Below are 23,569 nucleotides of genomic sequence, written 5' to 3' on the forward strand. Positions count from 1 at the left end.
TCTAACAAGTATAAAAAATTCTGCAAGCTTTAAGGACGCCCTACAAGTTTAAGGAAAGTCTAAATTTTGGAGGATTGCTAACTTACAAGGAGATCCTTAAAATTTCAGATAATTTGTACGACACTCAGGTTAGTTATAGTTTGTTTTTAACAAACTTCAGAGCATCGCAATGAACTTTAAGGATGATGATGTATGGAATTTGGGAAATACTTCTGACTTTAAAGACTTTCAATACTAATAATTTCTATAGAAAGCAGAATGTTCACGATTTTCACACACATTTTACCGACGTCGGGAAATTCTGCGAACTGAATATTCAGAAATATTATTACAGTTTCAGTAGATGAACTGAACTTCAAGAAAATCCTACGATATCAAGTAAAATCTTTAGAATTTATAGAATGTTCGCAATGTTTCAAGAATATTCTAAGGATTTATGGAAAAAATTTAAACATCAGGAGGCATCTGCACATTTCATCACATTCTATCAAAAATGCCAAGTGCATTTCATGAAACTCACAATTAACTTCAACGAACATAAGATTTGAGTGCTGAGTCCCATACATTCTAGGAGATGCAATGTTTGGAATGGAATGGGTGAGATACGCATGACTAGCGACTTCGATGGAAGCTGGTAATTCATAGAGCTGAAAAACGCATCTAAATGAGCATTTTCTCAATACCTCGTTTGGGATCTTGTAAACGGGATTAATAAAATGTATCCACTATGTTGGTGTGGTTTAAGAAATATTTCCTAGCGCAGTAAGACCTATCTTGTGTAGTCGAAAACTATGGTTTATATACTCTTTAGCTCATATGCCGGCATGATTTTAATTTAAAGTTATATCGCCTTTGCAAATATATTTAAATCTCCGTTTTCGGGGTTTTTGAAATTCATTAACGACCAAAAAGTGAAAAAAATAAAAAACAATCTGAAATCTTGTATGCAACTGAGTAGAATAGTCATCGCAACCATAAACTGGGAACTTTTAACCACAAACTGGGAACTTTTAACCCATCAAATTTTGGGTTGTTCCTATAGTTTCATAAACTGTACTGCTATTATTCAACGAATAAAAAAATACAAAAAATTCCTTCTGCTTCAGGAAAAACAAAAAAATCAAGAAAATCTTCAGGGAATTCGTAGGAATTTCAAGCAAATCTTACGAATTTCAGAGATTTAGGATAATTCTAGAACTTTCAAAAAGTCCTACGAAAATCAATGAGACCAAAGAATGGAATCCATTTTCAACCAACCTGGTTGATGGAAACCATAACATTTTAAGATTAAGTACTCGGTTATAGGACAATTTATCACTAATGGGGTGATGAATTTTGTGATAAGTATTATTTTTGTAAACGTACACGTAGAATTTAAGGGGCGCTTAAAGATTTTGAAATCAGTGTAAATGATTGCAAAAGTAATTTCAAACTGATAAACTCAAGTGAATATTTCGTTTTACAAGTTTAACCACTACTGTTTGGGCCATCGAAATTAAAAAAACAAAAAATAAAAAAATCAATCCACTTAACGTTCAAAATCGGGCTGTTTAATATATTATGTAAATATATTGGTTTTAATGCTTAACTTTTACAATCTTTGAACATTTATTGATGTCTCAGATGATGATTCAGAACTGCAGGATTTGCACAGTCAAAATCTTCTCCAGAGAGGAATTTCTTGAGATCATCTTGACAACTGTTATTTTGTATTTTTCCTAAAACTTTTTCATGAGAACAAATGAATATCCAACTATACGCAAGAAATAACACTATATTGGGTTTTGTCCAAAAACATTACGTGAGTTCTGGGTTGTGGTTCCGAATAAGTAATTACCTCAACCGCGTACTAACTTCATCGTGTTTGCATAAATATATCTAGTTGAATCGACTAGACACTAGAATGTTGAACACAATTCTCTTTAAAACCCCGAGAATAACAAAAATTCAATTTCTCTTCCCCCTCGTAGACAAACGTAGAATTTTGCTAGACCCCCGGTTTCCCACCACAATGAGCCTAAGTGGTTTATAAACGGCTTCTAACGTTATTTTTTAACTTTTATCCTTTTTCATGCGGATCAAATGAATCAGGTGACAAGGTATAAGTCACATCAAAAATAATTCTTCTATAATGTCTAAGCTGACCTAATTTTACTGTTCAAGTCAATTTTCATGAAATTGGTTCATATAGAATAAATTTTTAATCTAAATAAGCAAAGTACAGTACAAAACCAATAGATTGCGAACAGTTTATATTACTTTCAACAGGAATAAACAAAATATGAATATGTTTTTTGCGTAGCAAATGAAGTGGATTCTGTCCTAGACTTCGTCTGTTATTTGACGATTTTTAAGGAACAATTACAAACTTATTAATTACAACGTAGCGAATAATAATAATAGTAACGCAGAAACCGAGTAGTGAAAATAATCGTATGATTCCTAACCAATGTTGAAACATTATTTGGGACATTGGACAAAGAGCAACGCTATTTTTATTCAGCATGTTACTCATTCTATAAGCTGTTCATTTTTTATTGAAATTGAGTATGTGCTAATTCAAAATAAATACTTATGTTTTCTTATCTTGGATTGGTGCAATAGTATGTATTTATAGCATACATTCAATAATAAAACAGCATTTACATGTTCGCCAGGTTCAAGGGCGTATTCAACATAATCTGAACTGGAAATGGTACACTGAAACCTCAACTTATTTTATTTTGCCAGTAGAATGTCCTAAATAGCTATCTGAACGTTTATGATATTCGATCTACTGTATCCATTCTATTTGTAGACTCATTGTAATGTGTTTGAAATAACGATCAAAGGCTTTTCAAATTTTAAATATCTTCAAGACATTTATTTATTTCCCTCGTCGCTTAACTCGCTATTGTTGAATAAGGCGAATGATAACACTGTTGTTCGCAATATTTTAAAATACACATCGATATATCATTTGCCGTCCTTATCAAATACGAACAACACGCTCATGTCAATTTCCACATGATTATTAATCTTTTTTGTCAAATAAAAAGCATAAGTTACACTGCTATGTTTAACTTTACCACACTGATATATGTTTCGAAATTCGTAACGTAATATTAATATTCCTTTTAGGAATATGTATTACTATAAGTAGAAGCTTTGTTAGTGTATCCATACCACCATGCGAACCAAGCCCGAAAAAAGCAATCCAAACAGGCAGTAAAAATATCAAACGAATGCTTTCGTCTGAACTTCAAATCAACGTGTCATGCCACCTTGTATTCATGGGACTACGAACGACCGGTAGCGCTGATCGATACATCAACGCAGTTCATGCTATTGTGAGAACGTAATCCAATGATAGCTTTAAACTGCAACAGATTTTTTTGTGCCTCGCCCGAATATGGCGTTCATTCAAATGAACGCACTGCCCCCGTTGGTTCGATCGAATATGTTACGAAGGATTGGCGATTCTACGTTAAAATTAAAGATAGCGCTGGAAGCAAAGTGTTGCTGATTTCCTTCTTTTCTGTCATAGTGCATATATTTTCTGTAAACATTGGTAAGAAAATAACTTTTAAACAACATATCACCGATTGATTTGTTGATAATTATTAACGAAAACAGAGGAAAACTATTGTTTTATAAGATGGTGAGTAAATATCGTTGGAAAATCGTGAAAAACATAGTGATTTTTGCTAATATTCGTAGAGCTACAAGCTGAAATGTGTAGTTCCGGAATGTTTGAGAAGCACCGCGGCCGCCGCAACATTTCCCGTTCCTCCTAAATCAAGCAAAACCTTTTCGAGATGGTGTAAATTTATGAAATTGTCTGGATCGCGAGAGGAAAGAATATGTCGGGCTCATTTCAAGAAAAGTGATTTCATATACTGTAAGTTTTCATATAGCAATCAGATCAATATTTTAAACTGAGGATAACTATTCACTTCAGATTCGAATAAAAAATTGAAATCATGGGCTGTTCCATCCGTTAACATACCGGAATCGCGAACAAGAATAAAGGCTAAAAGTAGCTGCTGCGTCTTGGGATGTCGGACACAAACGCGCAAGAATCTAATTCGATTCCCATCCTCAAAGAAGTCAAATCTTCTACATCTTTGGAAGGACGTTTTCCTGATGAACGACGACGACAATACATTGAATATGAAAATATGCGAGAAGCATTTTCGAGAGCGCGATTTTAAAACAGGTATGCTCTTTTAATATTTCCTTTTATTTCATTTTTTTTTTAATTTCATGTCTAATGTTTAGTGCAATCGCTGTTCTTACGACCAAAAGCAGTTCCATCGATTAAAGTTAAACGACAAATAAGCCATCCTCGGAAATATAATCACTGTACCGATGGGAACATTCTCATCAGTGATCATACATACTGCATGAGCTTACCAAGATCTGTAAGATATCGAATGTGCACTGTAACAGGCTGTAAATCACGTGCTAGTGATACAGTAACATTACATAGTATACCAAAATGCCCAAAGAGTATCTCTGAATGGAAGAAAATTCTACGACTAAAACATTTGACGAAAAGCTCGAAAGTATGCAGCAACCATTTTATGAAGTGTGATTATATACCAGGTAAATGAAACTTTAGATAATAATTTTAGTTTGAAAGACTCATTAAACAGAGACTGATTAATCGAAAATCGAGACCGTTAAACAATGTATTCTGCTTACAGGTGGAAAACGTTTAAAAAGCAACACAAAACCGTCTAGAAACTTGCCTGTCATTGACGAACTATCTAAACGTAATCCGTACAACAAACCACGTATTTCATACCGTCGAGCAGTTCCTCGATTTGATGTTGTAGCAAAAGAAATTGCTCAAAGCGCAGGGTCCGCCGGGACGACTCCATACATCGATAATGATCCTACATTGGATTCTTCATCTACATTTGTAAATGTTGTAGATGTACGTAACCTTGAATCATATGATCACACGGACACTAAATTTATAAAGAAGCTGAGTAATTCAGAAGGATCATACGATAATTTAGGCAACATGACCTGCACTCAGAACTTGCAAGTACCTACCAATAATGATATGGTAATATCCCACAAAGGAAAGAGAAAAGAACAGTTTAAGTTTGCTGACCTCCTTGAGAGTGCCGATGATTTGAATACGTGGACCGGTCTACCTTCGTTTGATATGTTACAAGAACTGTGTTTGGCTTCAAAAAAACTCGAAGACTCAGTCTATCCAAACAAATTCAGCATGCAGACAGAGTAATTTTAGTTTTTGCAAAGCTTAAGCAAAACTTGTCATTTGTTGCCATGGGAATTCTCTTCAAGACTCACACTTCAACCGTAGCTAAATATTTTAATTATACGGTGCAAATATTAGCTCAAATTCTCTCTCCATTTGTTTACATGCCTGAAAAAGAAGAAATAAGGCAGAATATACCTCATTGCTTCAAAGGAAAATTTGCTAACGTTTCCATTGTGCTAGACTGTACCGAGATACCTTTGGCCACCTTGAAGTGTCTCAATTGTCGTTTAGCTACTTATTCTCAATACAAGTCAAGACGCACGATTAAGATTCTGATTGGAGTTAGTCCAGCGGGACTTATCACCTTTTGTAGTAAAGCATATTCTGGAAAGGCATCGGATAAATTTATATTTAATCAAGAAAATCTTATCGCTTCATTACATCCTCATGTGGACGAAGTTATGGTTGACAAAGGTTTCACCATAGAAAATGAGTTGTCAATGAAAGGAATAAAATTACACATCCCACCATTTATGCGTAATAACAAGCTCACAGCATCAGAAGCAGTTACGAACGAAGCAATAGCCAAGGCGAGAATACATGTTGAGAGGATCATGCAACGCCTAAAAATATTTTCAATCCTTAAGGATATCGTGGATTCACATACTGTGGGTAATATCGATGATATCATGATCATCATCTGCGGCACTGTTAATTTGACTCGTCCCATTCTTCGTGAAGATAAATTTTAGAATATAGCCAAAATGTAAAGCTAAACGATTTGGTATCATTAGTAAAGAAATACAATACTATATCTTGACTACCATATATTTATAAAAAATGCATGTAATAAAAAATAAGAGAGTATGGGCGAATGACCAACCAGGTTACAGCCCCAATAAATATACAATACAATAAAAGAGTATATTTTATTTAATTGTACGAAAGCAAAACACGATAAAACGATAACTTTTTGAAGAAAGAACTACTGTTCTCAATTAATTTATAGTCGCAACACATATTTCGTTTCAGCATATTGTAATCATAACTTTGAAATGCACTTGGTATTTGACATAAATTTGGCCTTAAACTAGAAAACCTTTCAATTAACTAGTATAGTATATTCGATTAGTAAATACTAAATAGTATTTCCGATAGTGCGATTCCAGCACATAAAATTTAAGACGAGTTTACTTTCTTTTTAAGTTTTCGCAAACCTTCATTCTGAATGGAATCGTTCCTTTAATTTTCAAAGTTAAAACATTGTGATTAGGAATTTTCTCTTATTAAAAGTAAATATATTTAAAATGTAAACTTTGTACTCCTAGAATAACAATAATATATCAAAGCAAAATTAAAAATGGATTTTAATTTGATACATTTATTTGTTTGAAATAAAATAATTACTATAATAATACTAAAGTTAATTAGAGATATCTCGGATGTAATAATTAGTACAAACTAACACATTAGATTTTAACAATGTTATTTACGATGTACTACCATCTGAAATGGGTTAATGGGGTGTGTAGGTGAACAGTACACTTTGCGCATTGCCGTTGTCCAGCATCACCATATCTGAAACGAAAATGAATTAACATATTAATGTGATAACACCGCTATTTATATTATTCGGATCGGCAAATTCTCAACCGAAATGCTAATAATAAGATCCGAAAACGTCTTCGCGTACCAACAAAATCCGAAATTAATTATCATAATTTAGCTGGCGGGATGTACAATTCCGAAAAATCAACCAGGTCTACATTCTTCCTGTCATGTCAGTGTCCGGTTGTAGACGGCTAGACGATCAATTTTCCCTTCAAGTAAGTAATGTAGAATTTCGTAGTGTGGCAGTTGATGAACTGGGCAGGTAGATTTTCAACTTAATGCTTCCATTGTACTCCCTCTTCGTTTGCTGTTGAGCAGTATCAATCATGCATGTCGCAATGTAGTATAGGACCAACGAGACCGTCAAGATTAGCAGATTAACGAGTAATGCCTTGTCATAGGTAAACGCAACTTTGTGCTGGTTGCATTGCCTTGGCTGTTACGCGGTTTCATCCGCGATAAATGACAATAGTTACTGATCACTCAACATATTAGGTTTCTTGTAATACTTATTCTTACTAAGAATACAGGAACGATTTGCTTCCTGTTTGCTCAGCAATACTTCCAGTTTCTTAAGGTACTTGGATTCCCGAGGGGTTGCCTACTAATATGCATATCATGTACAGGAGGATGAATAAGCACTAATGACAATTTGCCGGTGACCATGTTGAACACTGTCTATTGTCGTTGAATGTAAAACGATAACCTGTACGACGATCGGTAAGCGTATCTTCATGATCTACCAAAACAGGTAGTTTTAGACGGTTTTGAGCAAGGCAGTTTTTGACGAAATAATTTTTTTGCCAATCTTTCAATCACTCATGGAACAGATTTTACCATACTGGCCGTTGGACGAGGAAGTTGCTCCCGCGGTGTTATACGATTCCATATCTGCGAATTAAAAGAACAGATAAAATTGGCTAGAGAATCGATGAGATGGATTTTGTTAAATTTATTGTACAAACCTGTCTCCGGATTTACTGACAACAAGCTGTAAAACGTAACAGAATTTGCAGCATCCCACAATTGCCAAGCAACGTAGAAAAAGCACATCACGACTTTGGGAACTAGGTACACGGTAAACTGAATGTACCTAATAAATAAGTACTAGCGTAGTACCATAAAACAGGTAGAAATTCCACAATTTACTTATGGCGTTTTTGCTTGACCCCGAAACTGAGTCAGGTTCTAACCCCAACCGCTGTCAGTTCATACATTTTGACAGCAGTTGGGGTTAAAACTGACTCAGTTTCGCTTCAAGCAAAAACGCCATTAGAAAACCTGAAAAGTGCGCGAACGTAGAAGTAAATCACTCTACCTAAATTAGGTGATTATTAACACACTCACAGTAGCTTTGACCTGGATATGGATAAATATTACATTATTTTCAGCAATTAAGCAATCCATGAGTTCGGCAATATCGTTGATTCGATCTAATATCAAACGAATCGGACTAACGAAATATGTTTATCGGACGAGTTTTTCTGTCGCAGGAGTAGAGCAAAACAATCTTGTTGACAAAACCCACCGCTGAATTGTCAAACAAACGTCTCATGGACTGCCTAATTGAGTTCAGCAGGAAAACGAACCGGAATTTTGGCTGGTTTTGGTTCGTATTCCGGCTCCAGTGGCACAAGTCCTTCTAATTAGAATCGATTGTGTCACTGGAGCCGGAGTACTTATTGGAACCAGCAAGTAATCCGACTCATTTCCGGCTGAAGTTACTGGTTAAGTTCTCACTATAGTTTATGGATACTACCCAGTAAAATCAGTCTGAAAATGTGCCGGATTTCTGGCTGGTTCTAATAAATGTTCCGGCTCCAGTGACACTATCGATTCTGGTTAGAATCGGCTGTGTCCTTGGAGCCGGATTTCTAGTTAAAGCCAGTCAGAATTCTGGCTCATTTTCCGACTGGACTTACTGAGTACGCTAGTACTAATTCCCTAAGTATATCAAATTTACCGTGTACGATGTTATTCAGTACTGCGAATTTAATTATTCCATTAAGTAATATAACGCACGATACATCAGCTTTCTCCAACGGAACAGGACCTCAAAGTCACGTCACCGTTCCATCAGGACAAGTTGCATGCATTTTTTGTATATGCGCGTACACACGTTCGGTACATCAAAATGTTCCGTGTCATTGACCATGTGTGTCAACGTCTCCATAGGAACTTCTTGTAACAAATTTCAACGTTCCATTGACGTGTTGTGTCGGTGACGGAAGACTGTTGGATCGTGTAAATGGCACAGTACATGCTATTTCCAAAATGTTCGCAATTACATTCCATTTTCAATTGTTAGTAAAATGAAATTACTTCAGATTTCAAAGTATTATGTGGTATTATTATTTTGCTGATAACTTTTATTGTAACATGCACATTTCCCATTTTTAAATAAAAAGATACTTTGAGAGCATAATATTTTTTGTGTATAGTAGGTACAAAGAATGTAAAATGTACAGAACTAAACATCGTTTGACAAATAGTAAGGAACAGTAGACTTTTACATAGTTCTGTCTACACACATTGATATCAATCGTTCGATCTCTTTATGAGCCTTGGGAGCATTTCTGAAAAATATAGGCATTTTAGATCATTAGCCATCTTTTCTACGAAAACAATATCGAAAGATACTTCTATCAGAATAAAATCATCCTCTTTTGATGAATACAGTATAAAATCACAAGATTTGGTATTTGTTACCCACATATTCATTTGCACCTGAGCGTAATAAGCATGTTTGACATTCATTTTCAGAGCGCTCATTTGAGGACACCGCTTAACGTACTTTTTGACTGCATTGCAGTTTTCGATATTAGATATCCCGCCATTTTCCCCTACTACTGGACATTTGATTTCCAGAATCATGTCACCAATAGGGTCAACCCCATCTGGGGATGCTCCAAACCAGGATTCGTCCTGCTTAATTATGAAACCACTTTTTCTAATTAATGGATTCCTTCTACGTTTATAGCACTCGAATGCTAAATTCTCTGTTTTCGTACCATATTTCATTGCACTTGTTTTAATGTTGTTCATGCTCCAATATTGAGCAATTTTTTTATCGCAGTTAGGATTGACGTTCGTTAAATATGTATATAATTTGTAGCAAGAACTAGCCGTGATACGAAATGATCTTTGGATTTTCCAAAGATTTGTATTCTGATATTGGGTTTCAATAGCAACATCAATCACTTTATCCATATCAAGCTTAACGTTGTTTTCAAAGTATTCTCTTTCTTCTAATTTCATGAAGCTCGCAGTATTTATCGATACATCAGAAATTCTTCGCAGCATTGCACTTAGCTCTTCTCTCGAACAATATGCTGAAGATGAAGGATTTGATTGAAAGGCCCGAACTGGATGCACTATTGGTGGATTCAATACTCTTCCTTCTCTGTGCTTAAACACTGCTGAAGTTTTTGAAACTACAAAGACACACAAAACAAAATACAGAAGAACTATGCATACATATGGTATTATACATACCGTTCAATATTCTTGTGAAAGACTCCTTCACGATCGCATCTCTAAGCTCTGGATCAGTGGGAAGAATACGAGTAGGTGTCTTGGAACAGCAAAGCTCAGTAACTTTTTTCGCGCCCCATGAACCAATTTTCTCTGTTTTTAGAATCCCCCATGCTTGCTGCGTGTCAGTGCAAGACAGATATTCTATTTCTTCAGATCTAAAATATGTGACTAGATAAAACAGATGTGCACTTTGAAGTATAACGGCATAGCTACCGGTTTAGATGAAGTAGACAAGCCACTATATGTTTGCACCGAGCGGTTCCTGCTTTACATGAGCAGCAAAGGGCCCATTCAGAAACATTATTTGTTATCCTTAAGCTGACTTCATGCGGCATGTTACCAGGGTGAGAAGATTGTGTTACGTAGCCTTTGATGCAAACTTTGTTATCAATTTTTGTGGTATAACCTACACAAACTACATGCTTTGCATCATACACAGCAGATCCTTCTCTGATAGGTCTAACAGAATCTCCTACGTAGTCCAAAATATCAAGGAGTTTAACATTGGTCTTGATTGGGTCTCGGTTTCCAGCTGAAACGTAATTTAATTTTTATAAGCACCATAATGGTACGAGTATATTTCGAAGAAATGTATAAGCCAAATAGTTTAATAGTTGCAACTTCTAAATAATTGCAAATAAAACTAAATTTCTTACCCGTTTCATGCATATTTTGGCACTGGTAATGCTTTTTCGGGCATAAAATTGAAATTTTGTTGGAAGCTACGATTCACTTACGAGTGTATGAAAACAAACTGTATCACTTTGTTAGTTCATGAGCTGAATCGTAGGTGTCGCATGATCAAGTTGAGCTTTGCAGCAAATCGCCAATTGCGCAAAAAGCAATGTGTGAAATGAAATCAGTCGCCGTTCGTGCGTTCACAAAAACGGTCGACAGTCGAGAGCACTGATTGCAATACCTATTGAGAAAGGCAAAAACTTAGAATGTTATACGATTAAAGCATTAAAAAGACTTCTTACTTCTTTTTGAATGATTAATTCGCTGAATTTCTCTCCTACTAGAGAACATAGAAACAACAAGACGTCATAATCAGTTGACGACTCGTTCAAATTTAGATCTGGTTTGCAGGTAAGCGAGTATTGAATGATTTTTTCCTTTTTTGAAATGAAATACCATCGAAAATTGCCAATGTTCACTCCGGTTGCCTTTTCAAAATGAAAATTCAGCAACAATCTACGTCGAAGGACGGTAAATTGTGATAACATCTTCGCGGTATCAATTTTCTGATCTAGCTTGAATTTTACACAAGCCTGCGATTGCAGCAGGAGTTCCTTTGACAACAAGTTCGGATCATCACGAACCAATTGCGAATGTATAGACTTATCGCATTCGTTTGACGATTCTACCCAATACTCCTTGAGTGTTTCTGCTTGGGCATTTCGCTTTTTCTTCAGACTCGTTACAGCTTTCGAGCTTGAAGCCTGGACATTCTCAAAACGATTCAAGTAATTATTGCAATTAATCATCTTGTATTTTAATTCCACGAAACCTTGGCCGGCTCCGAAACCATCATCATCTGTGTAATCCAATCACGAGATCTTGTCTAAAATTCGACGTGCTACAGTCTCCATAGTCTCTGCTCTGATCTGGGAGTCAATCATGCGGAGCTGATCAACTACAGCATTAGTTACTCCAGTCAATTCAGTCTTAGTAATACGGATAGAGGCAGGTGGAAAGACGGCTGGATAACATTTTCTGAATTCTTCCAATACTTTCAAACGACCCATAAGATGGTCACTAATTTTGTTCCAATTTATATTAAAGCAACGAAATTTCATCTCTGTAGAAACATGTCTCTTGGTACTCTTTTGAAGGTGTACAGTCTCCGAGGTATCACGTTTCTGACTGGTATTTGGGGATTGATTCTCAAAATCGTCAATCGCACTGCAAGCCTGGTCGATCACTTCTTTATCCTGTTTCTGCTTGAAAGGTTGGATAAATTCGTCGCTCATTGCTATGAGCATGTTTTCAGGCACCTTTCGGTATTTGGTCATGCACGATGGTTCACCAAGTCGCTCTGTTGAATTAGATGAGGCATGAGCAATATCATCAGAAGTCTCTCAGATGGTTTCAACATTGTTATGAGGTTCATCCAGAACGGCATCTAAAAGCTCATCGTCTGTGTTCATAAATTGCCCAGCATACATATCTATGGTGTCCATAACAGTGCTTACTGACTGTAACGCATCGGCTTTTGAAATGACGGAAACAATTTGAGGAACTGTTACGGCAGGTAAAATAGATCGATCCTGTGTTGATTCCACCAAATCTGATACTGTAATAAATAAATGAAAGTATGTTCATAAATTTTCCAGATACAGAAATTCTTTTCGTAGAATTTAAATAAAAATAAAACGGTAAAATGACTATTAGTGTTGGATTGGTATTGTGTAGCAAGCACTACGATATTTTATACTAGGAGTCGCAAAATTTCCTTAGCATAATAGAAATGGGTAATCCGCTAGTTTTTGGATAAAAAAGTTTAGGTTGGATTCAAAAAGTTAGGCAGGATTAAAATTACTTCGGGGAAAAATTTCATCCTAAATGTATTTTAAATTGAGTTACATTTTCTTAGCCTGATATAACGCATAAATGCTAACAGGCATGCGTCACAAATAAACACTCAAATACAAACTAATGAATGAAAATATAGTCGACCGAGTTTTTGGATTTAGTACGGTTTTTAATGCCCTGCGTGAAATTGTCATGTTTCTGAATTGACGACATATCGATTTCTCGGAATTTTTTTTCGATTTCGACAAATGAAATGTACAATATACACATTGCATATTAATTAATTTCCAATTTAACTATACCCAGGTAACCAATAAGCATGCTGAATGCGTCTTAACGGCTACTTGATCTTAAGTCGTTTTAAATGCTATTTAAAAGTCGCTTTTGGCAAAATATACGGCTACATTACTGCTGTGCTATGAAAATGCTTTTTTACTACTGTTGTGCATTCAGAATGCTGCTTACTGGCAAGAAGTTTTTAAACAATTTTTCAAATGCTGATTAACAACAGTTATGCATAACGAATGCCAGCATACTGCAAGAAGCATCCGGAATGCAAATTTTACGCTACTTTACTGCATACACTAATGCTTGTTGGTTACCTGGGTAGGTATCGGAATTAGTGCGGTGCGGTTAGGTTTCGGAATCATTGCGTAGGAATTTCGAATATGAACCGGTATCAACATGATACCTAACAGGTCATAAGAACGTTCAAATTGCCACCAAAGTGCAGCGTAGATTTGCAGGTCTAGATCATGGATGATTTCTGTGGATACATCGTCGATCTTCCCTGTCCGAGTAGAAATTACCATTTGCCAGAATTAGTCACATCAGTTCGTCAGGGATGACTAAACCCATGCTCATAAACTATGGTATTTTAGTTTTTACCACTACACCATTGTAGCAAGTGAAAACGAAAACGCTATTAGCCGAGAAAAAGTGTTATTCTGCATTACGACGGATTGATTTTTCGAGCGCATCGCGGAATTGAGAATTCATATCGCATTCATTCGAAAGAAATCCGTCATAATGAAGAATAAGACTGATATTACCATACATAGACTGCGGTTAAATTTAATACGGATCGGTCTTATGATTACCAAATTTGTAATTGTAATTTTATTGCATACGGTATTCTGTTGGTTTACACCTAGTATCAGGACAAGGAAAAAATTCAAGCAATCCTTGAGCTCAAGAATTAGAACAGCATATTTGCACCACTAAATTGATAAAACGAGGTTATTATTGCGAAAACTGGGAATTTGCTTTAGAAATTGACATTATGATTTACTGAACATTGAAAAATTATTGTAGTATTTTGTTAAAAAATGTGATTTTATTATGTACTGTATACGGGGGGGGGATTCGGACATAGTATGCTAAGCTCATTCAGATGAAGCTATTATGCGCTCGAAATATGTGTTTAGCACTCAAATTTTCATTTCAAGTTTACTTGTTACAAGAAAAATATAGTCCGCTGATGTCAACTGTTTCGGGTTAACACCAGCCTTTAAGAAACAAGTGGTAGGGGAACATGGGGAGACTTGACCAAGCGCAAAATTCTATTTTCGGCTATGGCGTCTTCTATACGATTCTTAATTTTTTTTTCAAAAATATTTTTATACTTGTTTCGATCCCTTAAGGTAATTTTGAAAGTTTGGAGTAAAAAATCCTTTCATTGCAGAAAATATTACGTGATTGATAAATTTGCATTAAATGATGTAATTTTTTATCAAACTTTGTATGGACATATCTACTCGACTACTAATTACTATTAAAGGACTAATATACCATCTTAATCCTTGTGAAGCAGTGAAATGATTTTACATAAACTGGAACATTGGAATAGTTATTACTAGAATTCGCATGAAATTGAACGCAATAACTAATGTTGGGGAGACTTGACCAAGATTTTATGGGGAGACTTGACCAAGTGGCGATCAGCTGAAGAAAGATACAAAATTCTTAATATTTATTATGCTTTGGTATCTACTGTTAATGTTAATCACGCCATAAAAAAATCCCACCTAAAACATAAGTCGTTATATTTTTGTATTAGTAAACAAAGTTAGCAATAGTAGGACTGATTTCGTGACGTGTGAACATGCAATGCAAGCAGTACAGTTAATCCTTGAAAAGAAATGCATTTAAAAAAATCAAAATTTTTCAAATGCAACCCTTTTATATTTTTTACTGCTACCTAAGGATCTCGACAATAGGGAAAAAATAATTACAGTATGTTCTATGTCATTATTTTTTGTTATGATTTTTCAAAATTCTCTTGGTCAAGTCTCCCCACGCCTTGGTCAAGTCTCCCCGCAATGGGGCGACTTTACCAGAAAAAACGATCACAGAAAAACTTTTGTAACTTTTCAAAAATTAAAATAAAAATTCTGCAAAAAATCATGAAGACGCGCAATAACTTTGTGCATTATATCTGAATGATTTTTGGGGGATTGAAGCCTTTTTTAGAGATTTATGCAGTTTTAGCTGAAAACCTGGTCAAGTCTCCCCATGTTCCCCTATATTGCTACGTTCGGAGCTTCAGAAGATTTACATAGAATGCTTTTGATACAGTGATTTCCTTTTGGTCACTAAGAACATCAATGTGCAGAGCGACGGTTATGAGAAATTACCTTGCACTTTTACTCCTTAGTTCATTTCATACTTCAGGCCGATTTCGTAGAAAGGAAACAGACGCTTAAAAAAACCTTTGTCAAAACCCAATGTATCTGCATGGCAATAATGTTATATGGTGGTATTTGTTGCCGATCACTTCAAGTTGATTATTTGGCGCCGCTAAGATGCACAAACACTATGATGGTGAGCGATGTACCGGTTTTACCCGTTCCGGGCAGTTCTTGGACAAGATTTAGAGGACGTAATCAACCGTAATACTGGCGTCGCGGAATGCTTATTTTAGGCATGGTCGAATTAGTGCAAATTTATAACACTGAACTGAAGTGTATCGTACAGCTCTGGGAAGGGACCTGCGGATACGTGCTTTCTTATTCTTTCTTTTTGTTTGTTATATCTTACTTCTTCGAATCACACACACTAATAAATGGTGTAGTTCAAGAAATGACATGACTTTTTTAAAAAACAAGAATTCATAATGAACTTTCAATTTTTTTCGTGAATCCATTATCATGAAGTGCAAGGTAAAAAATTACGGTCGTAATAAAGCGAAAAATCCGGAGATAACTTTTCACCGTCTTCCGGTGAATCCCGATTTGGGAGAATAGTGGGAGAAGTTCACAAGAATTGACGATCTCGAAATTAATGAAAGCACGAGAATTTGTGGCGTATGTATTTTAAAAGCATTGATTTAAGTTATATATTCATGTGTCGTGTAATTAAATTGTCTGAATGGATCTTTGGGTTTATTTTATTATTTAGTTTATGCAACATTCTTCTTATTCAATAATATTTTTGATCACTATAGAATGTTATCGAACCTAAAAAATAATACTAAAAAAGTCCTCTCTATTGCACAAGCTTCTTTTTTTGTTACTATCATCTCCACTATGATTATTGATCTGATGAGTAATTTATTTACATATTTGAAAAAACAAAGTTAACATTTTCTCAATTTCAAATATAATACTCCCCATATTAATTACTCTGAGGACAGCCGGTTCAATCTGACATTTGCGTGCTGGATCAATTTGACACGCTTTTTTTTCTTTCCGCAGGTCCCGTCCCAGGAGTGCTCTAGTGGACAGTAGAGCACTCTAGTTAGAGTGTGGCCAAGAAGCCATGACGTATCCAAACGAACATGAAATTTGACGTATACACAATAGAAATACGTCAAATTTCATGTTCGTTTGGATACGTCATGGCCTCTTGGCCACACTCTATCTAGAGTGCTCTAGTGGACAGGTACTTGTCCTTTGGCCTGTCAGAGGAAAACGAAATGTTGGCAGAAGATAGAGCAGCGTAGTGCCTACTGCATAGGCAACTGTATCGAAATATCATATTTATAAATTACAGTGAATTTAAAACTAATTCCTAGCTGTTGTTTAGCTATTCAACGGTAGGTTTAAATTTTTCAAATTTGTAATTTGTATGTATTTACACCAACAGGCTTCTAGGCCCCAATGGTGGTTTCTTATACACTAGTTACATCAATTAATTTATTTACATTCAACAGACTTTTGCAGTTTAAATAAAACAGAAATTTGCAATCTTTACATGGCATGACAAACGAATGAAAAATAGACATTACAATATCGACAGACCTATTTAACAATATTCACATTCTAAACAAACATACTAAATTCAGCTACATTGTGAGTTCTAACGTCCAGGTCTCCATGTTGTATTATACTTCTTTGTAAATTCACGATATCGGATGTTATGTGGCCAAGTAGTTGTTTGCAGTGCAAGAGGTTTCCATTTACTATTAAGGCATACTCTGAACGAAGCATATTCAATGGTGTCGCATGATTTCGAAGCAGGCACAAGTTTCCTCACCTCCATTGCGTCGCTCGTACTAAGTCTAAGGCATTTCGATACTAAAGTGCTAACTTCTGCTTCGCTTACATGTGGTTCAATATTAGACAGGTATAGAGAGAACTCGACATCTGTCTCCAAACTCCGCGGCATAATAGTTGGAATAATTCGACTAGTATCGCTGGATGTGTTTTGACTTTTAACAGAAGAAACTGGAGTTGAGTGACGATCGCAGACTTTCGCCAGAGGGTTTAGTTGAGATATGCTATTCTGAATTTCATCGATTTTGGTTTTCATGTACAATATTTCCTTTTCCATGCATGACGATGGTGATTCCGACTCCGTTGGACCCAAAAGTGAAGCAATTAGAGTTTTGTGGAAAGCATCCAAGCACGAATCGCAAAGCCATATCACATTTTTTGTAAGTGCATTGATATTGGTTTCGTTTAATCCTACGCATTTGGCGTGAAACCGTCCACTGCAGCTTCCTTCGCACATAGTGAATAAATCCATTTTGCAGTCGATCACCGTATCACATTTTTTGCACATCATCCTTCACTGCTCAGAGTAATAACAATTAGACGCTGTATCCAATGAACAATGGCACCTCGGCACTTGAAATTTATCGAAATAATTCGTAAACTAATCGCAAAACCACTGTTCAATTTGCACTTTGGTATAACACAGCTTTAGATTTAGGCGGCAACTATATCTAATCACTTTATTTCCACGGAATCAGTACACTTCTTGTATATAATTCAACGAAAACGAAGAGCAGAAAATACACAGCTGTCGCGATAGGCCGGTCGAGCAGCAAATTTTGCAAATAGCGAGATGGTCAAGTAGGCCTTTCATTTGAAACATTATATAAGAATACTATTGAATTATAGTTTAATAATCATCCTAACAGAAGAAAAAGAAATAATCGGCTACTGAAGGCCAAAAAAACCACATGGTTTATTGAAATTGTACACTACTTTGTAAGTTAACCTATATACTTTATTTTCTACAATTTTCCTAATCAAACCTGTATTTACAGTTTGAAGCTTTTTGAATAAACAATTGCTCTCAAAATAGTGTCCTTTGTTCTACCCGAACAACGGGAGTGAGTTTTATATTGAAGGGTAAGTTGTTGGCAGAAGAAAATTAATTGGTTTAGTACCGCATAATGAGAGTATCCCAAACTAATCTGTCGCCATCGGGCAGTCCTTGATAGCTCAAGTAACTTTGCTGAAGACATCACCCTTCTAAATTACCGTCTTTAGAAGATATTGAAATAAAAAGATGTTTGCTGACTAGCTCCGCCTAGTGGGTGATGTCTAATTTTATTATTACATTATCAAACAACCCTTGTCGTCCTCAGAAACTTTACAGAAAACATCATTTTCCCAAATTATTAAACTTTCGTGACAAAACATCACCTAACATTTACTGGAAGTAGTATTCTCCCTAGTGCCGCCTAGTGGCTGAATTCTGAAATTATCTATTCGCCTCCGGGCAACACTCGACCCGCTGATGAATGTTGCCGAAGACACCACACTTTTAAATTATCATGATCTCGAGATATAGAATTTGAAAAATAGTACATGCTCACTTTAATTTGATTTGTCTCACACACACACACACATATATATATATATATATATATATATATATATATATATATATATATATATATATATATATATATATATATATATATATATATATATATATATATATATATATATATATATATATATATATATATATATATATATATATATATATATATATATATATATATATATATATATATATATATATATATATATATATATAAGCCCAAATCGTTGGATAATGTTCCTGAACCAGGACTACCGGCGGTTATATCCGCACATTGCACTAACAAGACGACTTCTCTTTTCAAAATAATTCCGGTAGTTCTGAGCAACAAGGGAAAATCGGTCACCACCTATGCATTCCTAGACGATGGATCTAATTTAACGCTGCTGGAGAACGCTTTAGCCAGTAAACTTGATCTTGACGGAATTGAAGCCCCTCTCTGTTTACAATGGACAAGTAATGTAACCAGAAAAGAGTTTTCGTCAAAGAGAGTACAGCTAACAATTCGGGCAGTCGACAATGAATCAGAATATGTACTGCAAGACGTTCGTACTGTAGACAATTTAGGTTTACCCACGCAAAATCTAGTTTATCAAGAACTATCACAGAGATTTGCATTTCTACGAGGTCTTCCGATACAGAGTTATGCAGAAGCAGTACCAGGTATTTTGATCGGGGTGGACAACGCGCGGCTCATGCTGCCACTGAACAAACGAGATCCACGTGATACGGAGCCAATAGCTATTAAGACACGTTTGGGATGGACTATGTTTGGCGGCCGCCGCGAGTCTAATGAACCAGAGAGGCTAATGGTACAAATCTGCAACTGCTCAGCGGACCGTGAACTAAATGACCTAGTAAAGGACTATTTTGCGCTGGAAGATGTAGGTGTCTCTGGATTTGCAGTCCCTGAAACCGCAGATCATCGCGCGCGGAAAATTCTACAACAAACAACGAGGCGAACCAAATCTGGAAGATTTGAGACCGGGTTGCTATGGAAAACTGACAACATCGAATTCCCAAACAGTTTCCCGATGGCCGAGAGCCGATTCAAATGTTTAGAGCGTCGGCTGCGATTAGATCCGGAATTTCAAAACATAGTTGCCGAACAAATCGTCGAGTATCAGGAACGAGGGTACGCTCATAAAGCCACTATAGAGGAATTGCAGGGTACCGATCCCCAGAGGGTTTGGTATTTGCCATTGGGAGTGGTTCGGAATCCTCACAAGCCAGCTAAAGTTCGCGTTGTGTGGGATGCCGCAGCAACAGTCAGTGGTGTCTCACTAAACTCGATGCTATTAAAAGAACCCGATCTATTGAAGCCGCTGGTATCAGTTCTATGCCGTTTTAGGCAACGACAGTACGCGATAGCAGCCGACATACGGCAAATGTTTCATCAACTTCTAGTTCGAAAGGAAGATCGCCAATCACAAAGGTTTCTATGGCGGACCGATCCAGCATCCCCTCCAGAGATATACGTCATGGACGTTGCTACCTTCGGAGCTAAATGTTCTCCATGCTCAGCGCAGTATGTTAAGAATACAAACGCAATGGACTATTCAGACCGCTATCCCGAAGCAGCGCTGGCCATTGTGGAGAACACATACGTGAATGACTACCTTGATAGTAGAGACACGATTGAAGAAGTAGTCAACCTGGCGATAAACGTTCGCCTAATGCATGGTAAAGCAGGCTTCGAAATCCGAAACTGGCAATCGAATTCGGAACAAGTTCTAGCATGGGTCGGGGAAGACGACCCCAAGGCCACGAAGAAATTCTCTGCGGAGAAAGCGACAGTGGCTGAACGTATACTGGGGATGATGTGGATCCCAAACGAAGATATATTCGCGTTCACCGCACAACTTCGACCTGAACTTCAACCCCTGTTGGACGGCGCTATTATCCCAACTAAACGACAGGTCTTACGAGTTGTTATGAGCCTGTTCGACCCTCTCGGCATCGTATCTACATTTACAGTGCATGGAAAAATCCTTATTCAGGACATATGGCGATCAGGGGTTGGATGGGACGATCCCATCACTAAGGATGATTTCTTAAACTGGCAGCGCTGGGTCAAGAGGACTTCAGAGTTAGATGTAGTGCAAATACCTAGATGCTACTTTCCAAATTACAAAAAACAAAGCTACGAGTCAATGGAGTTGCACGTATTTGTAGACGCAAGTGAAAAGACGTGTTGCGCAGTAGTATATTTTCGTACTATCGACGGTGGAACACCAACGTGTGTGTTGGTTGCATCCAAAACAAAGGTGACCCCGTTACGACCTCAATCCATCCCAAGAAACGAGCTTACTGCTGCCGTCCTCAGTGTGCGACTCATGAAGACGATTGCGGAAAATCATGATTTGCTGATTACAAAACGCTTCATTTGGACCGATTCAATGACTGTGTTGTCGTGACTCAAAGCGGACCCTCGGAAGTACCGCCAATATGTAGCCTTCAGAGTTTCGGAAATTCTCGCAGAAACCACCACTGAGGAATGGCGGTGGGTTCCAACTAAAATGAATATCGCCGATGAAGCAACGAAGTGGGCCGTGGACCAACTTTCGATGTCCAAAGTTGCTGGTTCCAAGGACCTGACTTCCTGTATCTACCAGAAGCACAATGGCCTTCTAGTAACTCCAGAGGATCCTGTGGAGGAACTACGCGCCGTACATGTGCATCAGGAAGTACAAGATCATACACTAATCGATTTTTCTCAATATTCTCGTTTGGAAGATATTCTGAAAAAGCTTGCATATTTGCATCACTTTTGGAACAGCTGTCGGTCGAGTGAAAAGGTTCCAACAAAATCACGGACGGTGTTATTGTTTCAGAAAGATTACATGGACGCAGAAAAAAGTTTATGGCGGATGGTTCAAACTGAATCGTATGAACAAGAACTCGCGATTCTCCGAGCGAATGAAGGACTATCGATTTTCCAGCGGAAGCGTTTAAAGAACTCTAGCCAGCTGAAAGGGTTGTCTCCGTTTCTCGACGAAGACGGTATTATACGTTTGGAAAACCGAATAGATCCGAAGGCCACGTATTACTGCTTTAATTTCCGCAACCCAGTAATTCTACCAAGGAAGTGTCCTGTGACGGAATTACTTATCTTTCGATTACATCAACGCTTTGGCCATGCCAATAAGAGCACGGTCATAAATGAGATGAAGCAGAAGTACTATGTTCCTAAGCTACGATCACTAGTCGACAAAGTAGTCAAAAACTGTGCGTGGTGCCTTGTATATAGAGCTAAGCCAAGCGAACCAAGAATGGCCCCGCTCCCACAGGTTAGGGTTCAGCCTTACGTACGCCCTTTCACATTTACTGGGTTGGATTACTTTGGACCGATGCTTGTCAAAAGAGGTAGAACCAACGTTAAACGGTGGGTGGCGCTGTTTACCTGCTTGACTGTCCGGGCTGTCCATTTGGAAGTGGTTCACTCTCTATCTACGGATTCCTGTAGGAAGGCAATTCGCCGGTTTGTCGCTAGAAGAGGGTAACCCCAACAAATCTAGTGACAACGGTACAAATTTTCGAGGCGCTGCAAAAGAGTTAGCCGAGGAGACCAAAAATATCAACCGTTCAATTGCTGCCGCATTCACTAGTCTTGACACAGAATGGCATTTCAACCCACCGTCCACCCCGCACATGGGTGGCGTCTGGGAGAGGAAAGTTCGGTCTGTAAAAGAGGTCTTCAAAGCATTATCGCACCGTGACAAACTAGACGATGAATCATTTGTGACCCTTTTGGCCGAGGCAGAGATGATTGTCAACTCCCACCCGTTGACATTCGTACCGTTAGAAACACCAGAGCAAAAGGTTCTAACACCAAATGATTTCCTTCTCATGAGCTCCAGTAGGGCAACCAATCAGGATAGGATTCCAGTTCAGGAGGAAATATCTCTACGGACCAGCTGGAAATTAATTCAGCATTTACTCAACCAATTCTGGAAACGCTGGATTCAAGTTTATCTTCCCACAATTGCCAGAAGAACCAAATGGTTTTCTGAAGTTCGGCCGTTGCAAGTGGACGACCTCGTGGTCGTGGTCGACGAATCCGTGCGAAATGGGTGGCTTCGTGGCCGCGTGATCAAAACGTATCCGAGTCTGGACGGACAGGTGCGTAAAGTTGACGTCCAAACCAACAATGGTGTATTGCAAGGACCAGCGATCAAGGTGGCTCTTCTGGACGTATTAGATGTTAGTAAGATCAATTAAGGATAGGTATTACGGGTCGAGGTGTTAAAATACGTACAGGATTAGCCGCTCGTTCACGAGCAGCACCGTGATCAGATGAGATCGACGTCATGCGTCAAAGCAGATAGCAGAGACGATCGTGACAATTAGCTGGACTTGATAGGTAGAACCCACATGCAAGAAGGTTGTATTAGCTAAGGTTACACTCCCGTGAAATATTTAAAGCTATACCCAGTTTCTTTTAGTGAGCTTAAACAAGAGAGTAAAACGTGAGCTTAAACAAGAGAGTAATACGCGATCGCGAGTACGGTGTGCTATCAGTGCAGGTGATTAGTTCGATCTACAACCTTCAACGATCAATCATTCCTATTAACATAATTTCAATCGTTTAGCAGATAATTATATCAA

The 23,569-nt window shown here is 37.3% G+C and overlaps 2 protein-coding genes and 1 pseudogene across 2 annotated transcripts; 2 read left to right on the forward strand and 1 right to left on the reverse strand.

The window, feature by feature from the left end:
* Positions 1-11,313: 11,313 nt before the first annotated feature.
* On the reverse strand, positions 11,314-12,645 carry LOC131687607 (uncharacterized; annotated as a pseudogene).
* A 5,311-nt stretch (positions 12,646-17,956) lies between these two features.
* LOC131687608 (uncharacterized) lies at positions 17,957-21,378 on the forward strand. Its single transcript, XM_058971692.1, has 2 exons — positions 17,957-18,032; positions 19,280-21,378. The coding sequence occupies exons 1-2, from the start codon at positions 17,957-17,959 to the stop codon at positions 21,376-21,378; spliced, it is 2,175 nt and encodes a 724-aa protein (XP_058827675.1).
* Positions 21,379-21,480: 102 nt separating this feature from the next.
* Positions 21,481-23,182, forward strand: LOC131687609 (uncharacterized). Its single transcript, XM_058971693.1, has 2 exons — positions 21,481-22,327; positions 22,428-23,182. Exons 1-2 carry the CDS (start codon positions 21,481-21,483, stop codon positions 23,180-23,182), a joined length of 1,602 nt encoding a protein of 533 aa, XP_058827676.1.
* The last annotated feature ends 387 nt before the right edge of the window (positions 23,183-23,569 follow it).

The sequence above is a fragment of the Topomyia yanbarensis genome, chromosome 3 (genome assembly GCF_030247195.1).
Source record: "Topomyia yanbarensis strain Yona2022 chromosome 3, ASM3024719v1, whole genome shotgun sequence".
In the NCBI taxonomy this organism is placed as follows: domain Eukaryota; kingdom Metazoa; phylum Arthropoda; class Insecta; order Diptera; family Culicidae; genus Topomyia; species Topomyia yanbarensis.

What these genes read in the sequence shown, in the direction of transcription:
- LOC131687609 (XM_058971693.1), top strand. Translation starts at nt 21,481, where the DNA reads ATGAATATCGCCGATGAAGCAACGAAGTGGGCCGTGGACCAACTTTCG. An exon ending in ACCGATGCTTGTCAAAAGAG is followed by an intron (nt 22,328 to 22,427) that starts GTAGAACCAACG and finishes GGATTCCTGTAG; the next exon opens with GAAGGCAATTCGCCGGTTTG.
- LOC131687608 (XM_058971692.1), top strand. Translation starts at nt 17,957, where the DNA reads ATGGCACCTCGGCACTTGAAATTTATCGAAATAATTCGTAAACTAATC. An exon ending in ACTGTTCAATTTGCACTTTG is followed by an intron (nt 18,033 to 19,279) that starts GTATAACACAGC and finishes TAATTCCGGTAG; the next exon opens with TTCTGAGCAACAAGGGAAAA.